A 10769-nucleotide genomic window follows, 5' to 3' on the forward strand; every position below is an offset into this window, starting at 1 on the left:
TTGAGGATTTTGGTCATTTGCCGCATTTGAATTCGCCATTCTCCTTATGGATCTTCTCCTTGGTCTATCTTCGTTGGTTATGGCTACTTTACCACTTCTTAATAACATACAACAAATTTTTCAAAAGGGAAAACATGATTAAACGACCAGAATTAGAATAAATGAAGAAAAAATCAAATTTTCAAATGTTAGCACTGTCCCACTGGGCGTGCCAATTTTTTTACCGTGAAAATTGGTAAACAACCGCTGATCTTCCAAATTACTATATTTGGTTACTTACAGGATCGATCAGATTGATCCTAGGACATGTGCTAACTGTTTTTGAAGGTGAATTCTAATGAACATAAACACTTCGACGGTGTTCATACCAACAATAATTCGTTAAAGGATTTAATGAAAATATAAAATGAAAGAGGGCAAAAAGAATGTTGTAAATCGAAAGTAAATGGTAGTAAAGATAAACTTCTGGGTAAAAGTACAATTCTGGAAATAAAGAATTGATTAAATTACTTCACGTAAAAAACAATGGTGTAACATCAAACATACATTTCTCAATTTACCCTTTCTCTGCACACAGATACTTTGATAAAATTGACAGATTTTGTACACACTTGAACACACACACGATTCTAACACTAAGACCTCTTATTTATACTAATCGAAGTAACCGCTTCTAACAGCCTTTCCACAAAATTGAGACAAGTGGCACTTTGCATGCATGTAACTATCCACTATGCTCCAAATGTATTTTCAACAGTTTAGATAAGAACAAAAGTTCCCTCATTTATTTGAATTTGAATCCCTCGTTGAACCACAATTGGTGACGTCTCTGTCGAAAAACACCTTAAACCACTAAAAATATTTCTAAGTCCACGCAACATCTTCACCCTTGTACCAAGACATCTTCGACTAGAACTTCAAACGCATAGTTTTGTCGAAACATCTTCATAGGAACTTTATTCTCTTAATTTATATGGGCGTCGAAATTGGGAGCTAACAAAATGATATGTATTTTTATATTTGTCTGATTTTTAACTCTCGTTTAATTTAGTTTGATATGGGTTCTGGCTAATGGAAACTGACCTCTTAAAACAATATTTTAGGTACAAGTGTGAAATTTCAAGATTGATTGATGTTTGCTTGTTGCATGGTCGTCGGAAAGAAGGAGTTTTCAAAATAAAAATGTTTCAGTAGTTACAAATTGACGTATTATATTTTAAGTAACTTATGTATTTTCGTTTGAATGAATTGGAAATGCAGTGATTTTTCGCTGATAAATTTGAATTGTTGCAGAGTATGGATTGATTAAATTTTTGAAACATTTTATTTTAATTTTAAACATTTATTTTAAAAAAAATTGGAGTCATGTCTTGGATGGAAAAAATCTAGGGCATTAGAACCACTAAGCTTCATTTTCAAAAGCACTTGGTCAACACCAAGTTTCCATTTCAAAATAAATAAAGTTCGGTGATGACTTTGTCAATCATTTCGAGATCATGCGACACATTTTACAAGGTCATATTCTTTTTCTGAGCTACAACGCTCTCAAAATAGTATTTTTATATCAAGATATATGATGTATTATGAAAGTTTTTATGATTGTTATTTGAGTGATATATATATTTTTTAAAATTCTTTTGATTCACAAATCATAAAATATGTTAATAAATTTTATTTAGCTTAAAATGAAATATATTTATTTTAGTAGTAAATAATGGAAATGCAAATTTTTAGAGGGTTGTAAATAATTTCCATTATTCACAATCAGAAAAAATGAACATACAGAAAAAAAACTTTCCTATACTTTCAGAAAATGGAAATGCAAATAAATGCTCTAAAAACACATTAATGAATTAAAAATATAAATATTATTTTGAAGATAGTGTATTAAATTTTAAGAAAAAAATAAAATTAGTTTTCTTAAACGTAATTCTTGACAAGACCCTAAAAATCAATTTTGATTTCCTTAATTGTTTTTTTTTTACTGTTGGTGCTAGATGGGGCCGTCGCTGAACTCGGGCTTTGAGTTCCCAAGTTTGAAAATATAGAAGCTGAAGCAAAACGAAAGAGAAACAGCTACTGTCTGAAAGCACATCAATGGCGCCACCAAAGACGACGGCGCGTGCGATCTCACAAGATGCTTTCGACGAGCTAGTAAATGAAAACATCGACGACCTCGGAATGGACCCCGCGGAAGCTCTCGAAGACGCAATCCAAACCCTCACTCTCCAAGGCGTCGATCTCTCAGGTCACTCTCACTTCACCTTCTTCTCTTCCGCGTTTCTCATTTCGATTCTAATCTCCATTCCTAAACGTCGTCGTTTTAACAGGCATCGTGACTTCCGTTCCCGGAGAGAGCAATCCGGTGATAGAGTGCTTAGAAAAGTTGAAACGGTTGGAGTCGGAATCGGATGCATTGGATGAGACGGTGGAAGCTTTTGATAAACTGGCCGAGTTGTGCGGCGGTGACGCTGGGAATGTCAATGCGGCTATTGCTACAAAAAATGGCGGTGTTGAATTGGTTTGTTCTAAGATAAATAGTGCGAATGGATCTCAACTTGTTCTTCTTTCTGGTTTAAATGCTTTGTCGTCGTTGCTTCACGGTTAGTTCTTTGAATTTCATCTTTCTCTTGCTCATGTATATTAGTTGAGTTTTGGTTAGATCTTTGCATTGCTTCTTTCGCTTGAACTCTACTATTCTCTTTCTCTGTAGTATTATGTTGATATCTCTGTTGCTGCAGATGTTCAAAGTACCGGAACGTTCCAGAACAGTAATGGACCAAGGATTATAGTTGGTATCTTAAATGACAACAAGCAAAACGTAGATGTCTTAAATAACGGATTCCGTGTTGTGGCTTCAGCTGCGACAGGTGATGAGATTGTCAAGGAGTCATTTATGGAATTGAAAGTTGATGAGTTAATTGTAGAGATAATGTCCATACATAAGAACCCTGGCATTCAAAGTTTATATGATGCTATTCGTGTACTTTTGACGCCTGATGACAATCGGGTTCTAGCTTCCCAAGTAAGTTAAAGTAGCTTGAATTGGCATGTCATCTTATAAATTGAAGGAATCTAGTGAATAAACAAACACCCACACAGTATAAGAAAAAACACGAAATGAACTTAATTTGGTAAACAAGAGGGTCTTCCAATTTTTTATGAAACTGCTGTTATCATCACAACTGAAAACTGTACATTCCATTCCATTTTCAGGTTTATGGATATGCACGAAAATTTGCTAAGATTGGAATTCCAGAAGCCATTGTGGATTCTCTGCACACAGGACTTGGCGCACCTGACCTAATTTCAGCATGCATCACTTTAAAGGCCACTGCAGTAAATGTAAGTGAAGCAAAATCTAAATCTACACCGAGCATTAAAATATTGATTTCCATTCAAAATTCAAGAGATTATAACCATTGGATCAAAAAAATATTTATTGTATAGTTTTTTGGTATTCTATCTATTCTTATGTTCACGTCTTTTCCCGTTGTTTTGCACAAACAAGAAATAGTTTTGATTAATAATTTAGGTGCAAAAGTAGCAATTGATAAAGTAAGCATATAATTGACAAAAATTTGTCAATGTAACCTTGAGATTTGAAAATGACACAAATAAGAATAATTCTTTTCCCAAAAAAATTGATAATTGAAAAGAAACGGGTATTTATGGTTACTGCCTTACTGGTGCTACAAACACAAGTCATTAGTGTCATTATTGATTCATGTCTTAGAATTACCATCAATAGCCCAAAAGCTTTTATGCTGTCTCTGTCTCTGTCTATATGATGCCAAATGCTGAGTTACTGTTGATTCCTTTTACTGAAGGCATCCTTGTAAGATTTCCTTCTTCATGAAGAAACTGGGTGACAATGCAAGTGGGCATATTAATGGTAAAAACAAACTTAGGGCCAGTGATGGGTGATACTTCTCTATGTTGCTTTATAAAAGGCAATGACTTGAGTTTTTCAAGAATTTTTATTGAGGGTGGGTTGCACTTGAGCTTTGTTCTGTTCCTGCCCCCTTAGATTTTTAATGCTTTTTAAGGTGTAGATTTAGCATGTTATGTTGTGTCAGGCTTGTTATAATCATCAAATTGAAACACTTAAACAAGTATATACTGTCTCGTATTTTCTCTGCTGAGTATTTATAATCTGTTCCAGGATGAAATATGTAAATCCATTGCTGAAAAAGGTGGTATTGATGTAGTACTCAAATGCATAGATGACAGTGGTGAACAAGGCAACACAGATGTAGCCAAAGTTTGCTGCTCATTACTTTCAAAGGTATAAGTTGAAGATGCTTCTCTAGAAATTCCCCTTGGACCTTTTATTATTATCATTAATATTTATATTTTATTTATTTTTAACAATTTCTAAGCAAAGCAGTAGTATTTTTCCCAGCCATTAGTTTGAAGCGATTGATTGAGTTTTCTCCTTTTTAGCCGTTTAAGTGGTTAGTAGCTCACCGTTTCTTCTTGAGCTGAAAGTTTTCTTTGAATATTTATAATTCACGTGTTTCAAATTTCTATCACCAGTACCTGAATATGATTTAGTATTTGTTTCACATCTATCCTTTGCATCTTTAATTTGTTCATTTAATAAAAAATGTATATAGCTGATAAGCTTGCGTAAAAGCTGGGGTTATAAGTCAACTATTCCAGTCCAACCAACCACATTTACCCGTATTTTGAATGGTACAATTTGGTCTGAAATATGACTTTAGCTTTCTTTTCTTAGGCATGTCATATGTTCATAAAAGTATGTGTAATATATTTTATGGTGTGTATATCATGTCATACTTGAGTGATGTGGGTAAAAATGAAACAATCTTAATGATTTCTTCTAGGGCTCAAACCTAAGTTGTCAATAGCACGTTATAGCACCGCTATAGCGGAATAGCGCAGCGGTGACAGGGCTCAGCGCGGCGTTATTGGTCTGCAAGCCACTGTCAACAATAGCGGTTGTAGCGGCCGCAAGTTGCGGCCCCAAACTGCTATCACAACTGCTATTGTGTCTGCTATTAGAATTTTTGTAATAAATTTCTCATTCTTTTTTTTAAACACTTGTCTTTTTTTAAGGGTATAAATTTCAATCAGAACTCTTTGAAGAGTAATGTCATGTTCTTGCTCACAAATAATCGTTCGGCTCTTCCTACTTTTAGTTCAGTTCTGTATTCTTCTTCTTCTTTGCTTAGGGTTTATTACCCTATCCTTTAGGTTCTTTAATTATTAAGTATGATGATCTCTTTAATTTTGTGTATTAGTCTATTTTTGAGTATTTATGTTTACTTTGTACACTGGTTTTTAGTCTTTGCAATAGCGGCTATCCCGCTATCCGCTCTACCGTTATAACATTTTAGGGGGTCGGTGCTACACAATGCTATCCAAGATTAACAACACAGGCTCAAACACAAGCTATCCACTACACTTGTCAGAAAATATAGTTTGCCTGGCCTGGCATTATTTTGTATTTTAAATATGTAGTTTTTGTTTTCTTGAGTTGAATAACACCTTTATATGTTTACTTGATTAGTTAGCAGGAAGTGATGCAAACAAGAGTGCAATTGTTGGGAAAGGGGGTATGGATAAGCTAATCAAGCTTTCAGCCAGATATGCTGATGATCCTTCTGTTTTGCAAGAGGTGAGAACCTTAAACAGTTCAAACCATCAGTCTTAATCATCCTACTCGAAGTATAAACTTTTTCATTGGCAGATTAATTTCATAGTAACTTATATACTGATTTATTCTTCCGTCTTAGGATTGCTATTTACTTTTAATCATCCAAAATGAGAAGCTGTAATGAGGACTAACTTTGCAGTTAAACTAGATTTATACACTTGATCAAGTTATGGGTGTCAACACCTACAAAATCCTGCTATAAACAACAATAACTATAACCAAATTGTACCCCCACAGAATTGAGGCATCTGTTTAGCCGTCGCAATGGAAAATTGAGGCTATTTCTGTTATTTTTACTTTACTGGACCAAAAACAATATTTGGAGAGTCTAATTTTGGTGATGAGATGAAATAACCTGCAATGGAAAATTGAGGCTATTTCTGTTATTATTACTTTACTGGACCAAAAACAATATTTGGAGAGTCTAATTTTGGTGATGAGATGAAATAACCTAAGTATGTGTTATTTTGACCATAATATTTAGATGATCTTATTTTTTCAAATAAATTATATGTTGTATTTTTAGTTAATAATGTTCTTTTATATTAATTAGTCGCCATAATGTCAGTATTGTAATAGTATTCGTTTGTGGAAAAAATGTACTATAGACCAAGTTCAAGTACTAATATGCATTGTAATAGTATTCATTTGTGGAAAAAATGTACTATAGACCAAGTTCAAGTACTAATATGCAGGTAATAAAAGTTAAGGTAGGAGTAACAAAATTACTATACATGTAGGTATGAATCTGTATACGAGTATATTTTATCGGGATTGATATCATTATATCCAGCACATAGCTTTATCTGTACAATTCCTGATATACTTGTTTATATGCTTTGAGTTCGTATATTTGCGTCTTTATATTTTACTTTATTTGTGATGCAGGTCATGTCTATTATTTCTGTGCTTTCCCTAAGATCCCCGGAAAATGCAGCCCGAGCCATTGAAGCTGGTGCCGGTGACCTTGCTATTCAATCAATGCAGAAATTTCCCGCAGCACACCAAATGCAAAGAAACTCCTGTCTTATGATCAGAAATTTAGTAGCGAGAAACCTAGAGAACAGGTAAGCTCATAATTTGTGATGTTCACAGTGCAAATAAAATCCAAGTTTTTTCTAACCACGTGGCACAATCTGATCACTTATAAATATCTTGAAACACATGTTAGCATTCAATATGGTTTTCTAGCTCAATAATTCCCGCTTACACAACGTATATTGTACAGAACTATTCTTCTTAATAATGGAATTGAGAAATACATAAGGAAGGCAAAGCAAACACATGCAAACTGTAAGGAAGCTGCTACTGATGCCTTGAGGGATTTGGGAATTGACAGTTACAACTTGTAGCAGATCATTTTTTTCTGTCTCTGTATTCATTTTTCGTGTAAACATGAGTGTGTACCGGTTTATTTCTATCTTCTCTTTCCCAAAATATATGTATGTAATTTTAAGTAGTAAAACCAAACATTAGTTTGTGTGTGTGTGTGATATGTCATTGGGAGAGTTAAACTCGTGATCTTTTTACTAAAACATTGGATAGTGCAATTCATTGGATTCACTTGTCTATCTATCATATTACTGCATCCAAAATCAAAATCCAATAGTTATATGTGATGAACATCATTTATGGGCAGTTATATAATATTCTATTCGAGAATTCTAGGGCATACAAAGTGTTTAGATGGTGTATATACAACAATGTTGCATTTTCAGTCTCACTAAATCTTATAGCACATTATGTGCATCAAATTTGTTTTTATCTTCTCATTCTCAATTATGGTGTTGAGAGGGTGGTTATTTGGTGCCCGTCTGTCATACCCCAAAATTTGCCTGTTAATTTTTATGATAAATTGATTCATGCATGGCATTCATTTCACATTTGCATTCATTCATTAGCATACATTCTCATATAAATTATAAATTTTAATTTATTTATTATGTGATACAGATATAAAAAATAATAATAATTTTGGTTATCTGTATGATATAAATAAATTATATATATATAAATAAAATAGTTTTAATTTAATAATAAATAAAAATAGATTTGAATTTTAATTGTATAATTAAAATTTTAAATTAATTTTATTTGTTAAAGCTCATTAAATTATAATAATTATTTTTTATAATTTAGTGACTCATGTTCCATTTATTCATTATTTATAAATAGTATTTATTTAGTAATTCACGTTTTTTACTTAATAAAATTTATTTATAAGAGTAACATTTTTTTAAAAGCCCATAAATTATAAAATAATTTTGGTTGATATAAGTAAGAATAATTTTGATTTTTTTTTTAAATGATGAAAGTAAAATAGAAATAGGTTTAAATTTTAATTCAATTATGTAACTAAAATTTAAATTAATTTTTATTTAAATTATTCATTATTTATAATAATATTTGTATTTAATAAATATTTAGCAAGGTTAAACCCTAACTCTCCTAAAGTATAGGAAGGGATCCAAATATTTAGCAAGGTTAAACCCTAAAATATAGGAAGAGATCCAAATATTTAGCAAGGTTAAACCCTAATCCACACCATTATAAACACTTCATATGGCTGCAGCGAGAGGGAGAAGACGAAAGAGGAGAGATACAGCAGAAGAAGATACAAGGCAGAAACAAGAAAATTCACGGGCAGGGAAAAGAGAAGCAACCATAAAGCACTCAAGGGAGAAGACGAAAGAGGAGAGATACAGCAGAAGAAGATACAAGGCAGAAACAAGAAAATTCACGGGCAGGGAAAAGAGAAGCAACCATAAAGCACTCAAATCCCCAGTAAGTGTTCATTATGGAATTTGCATCCAGCATGATTACCTTGCAATACTCCTTAATTCATGCATGAATAATATTGGTTTAATATATATATTGAGATGATGTATTCATGGTTTGGTGGATGTTGATATTGCTTTATTCAAGTATGCATCTATTCTTGATATGTCATAGCATGTTGGAGAAATTCTGTTTGCATGATTAAAGAATTATATCTGCCATTTAATTATTATTATATGAGTGTTGTTTCTAGCATGATTATGTTTATTTCACATGCTGTTATTACATAATAATGATGATGATGATATAATGGTGATAATATAAATCCTTGGTTGTCTTTAACATGTATGTGTAAGGTTTGTTTTATCATTATCACTTGCAGTAAAGAGAACTAATACATGAGTAAAATAATATAAGCTTCTTGATTTGTGCATGGCTATTTTTATTATTGCATGATGATTACATATGATCTTATTTTATGTGTGTGGTTGGATATAAGATGAAGTTACAGGTTTGTTATATTCACATGAAAGAAACAACATGAGAAAAAATAAAGTAGCTTGTCGTAAGAGAGAAAACTGTAACATGCATGGTGGTGTTGTGTCAAAATGGAAAAATCCATGTAGAATTAATATATATTTTAATGAAGGCGAATAAATAACGAATGGACCAACATGGCTCGTTGGTAGCTTCCCCCTCACTGCAACGTAGAGGTCCTGGGTTGGTAGTTTATTAATTAAATTTTCATATATCACTTAATTAATTAAAATGGGATATTTTGAATAATAAAAATCTAATTATATTTTTTTTCTCTTTTCTTTTAAAATTTCTATCAATTTAGTCTATGTTTTTCCATAAATTTATAAAAAAAAAGTTTCTATTATTATAGACTAAAAATATTCTTAATTCATTCTTAAATTTAGTTTATTTATTTCATTTGTCATGAACTTTCTATGCCCTTTTAATTTTGTACTCGTTAATTAAGATTTAGATATTTTATATCCCCTTTTAAATTATGTACCCCATCCCGAAGTCATGTAATAGCGTAGTCTTATTTTTCGCACTTTCATTTTTCCATACTGTGAATATAAATGTCTACATGTATGCTAATAGGATTGCATGGAAAGATAAATAATCGAACTTAGATAAATTAATTCAAGATAATATATCTGAATCCAATCATTTCCACACTTGCACCTCTAGGGTAACCCTCTCTTTGTTGACTTACGATATTACGGTCATGTCCCGCGAATGTGGGGATACCCTTAGCAAAAACCCTTTCGATTAAATCATCATCATCCCTAAACAGATAAGTCATAGTCCCTTCGATCAAAAGGTCAATGTCCCTACAAGATAAATCATAGTCCCTCGAACGTTGCCTTCGAATATATGACTTTGTCCCTCGAACGTTGCCTTCGAATATATGACTTTGTCCCTCGATGACCCTTCGTTGTAGCCTACGATTAAATGATGATCATCTCTTCGAATGCTAAGGTATCCTTCCAAATGTTGCCTTCAATGACCAATCGACGACCCCACGATGTCCCTTTACATCCAAAGGATAAGACTACTTACTTCTCAATAGTAAGGACAATTTTACCCTCCTAAGGATAGGAAATACCTATAAAGACCTTGGTTAGGTATAACTCTTAAATGCTTGCTCACAGCTTAAAATACTTTTCACACCTCACACTTTTCAAAACATCTTTTAGAAAATCACCACTTGGTATACATTCGTACCAGAATCATCGCCGAGTTATATTTTTCTAAACATCTTTCAAAATCAAACGAGATGAACACTTTGTATACATTCGTACAAGAATCATTACAAAGTTAAACTCTCCTTTCAAAATATTTTCTAAACACACCACATTTCTCAAACACTTTCTCAAACAAGGAAAACATAAGTGAGTTAAGCAATTAAGAGCCCATGGATAACCATGGATACAAAGGGTGCTAACACCTTCCCTTTGTATAATGTATCTCCCGAACTCAAAATCTAATCAAGGTCTTTCCTGTTCTTTTCCGCCTTTCCTTATTGGATAAAAGAAAAGTCGGTGGCGACTCTTGCTATCCGCAACATAGCTTTTCAAAGCAAAAACACAAAGTCAGTTCACCGTATCACAGAACTGTCGACTCTGCTGGGGAATCTTAAAAAGAGAGGTTACCTTAAAGATAAGATCACTTATGTTTTCGAATTGTTTCTTTGTCTGATTTACTTTTAAGGGATTGTTTGGGTATTCTATGCTTGAGTGAAAGATCCTACACCCGGATCTAGTGTACCTTAGGTAAGAAGCAAGAGATCATC

General features: G+C 32.7%; 1 protein-coding gene across 1 annotated transcript; it reads left to right on the forward strand.

Moving 5' to 3' along the window:
* The first annotated feature begins 1971 nt into the window (after positions 1–1971).
* LOC127092990 (uncharacterized) lies at positions 1972–7261 on the forward strand. Its single transcript, XM_051031880.1, has 8 exons — positions 1972–2248; positions 2331–2603; positions 2742–3025; positions 3217–3345; positions 4166–4288; positions 5537–5644; positions 6572–6750; positions 6912–7261. Exons 1-8 carry the CDS (start codon positions 2098–2100, stop codon positions 7033–7035), a joined length of 1371 nt encoding a protein of 456 aa, XP_050887837.1. The 5' UTR covers positions 1972–2097; the 3' UTR covers positions 7036–7261.
* The last annotated feature ends 3508 nt before the right edge of the window (positions 7262–10769 follow it).

Source organism: Lathyrus oleraceus, chromosome 6, assembly GCF_024323335.1.
Source record: "Lathyrus oleraceus cultivar Zhongwan6 chromosome 6, CAAS_Psat_ZW6_1.0, whole genome shotgun sequence".
Lineage (NCBI taxonomy): Eukaryota > Viridiplantae > Streptophyta > Magnoliopsida > Fabales > Fabaceae > Lathyrus > Lathyrus oleraceus.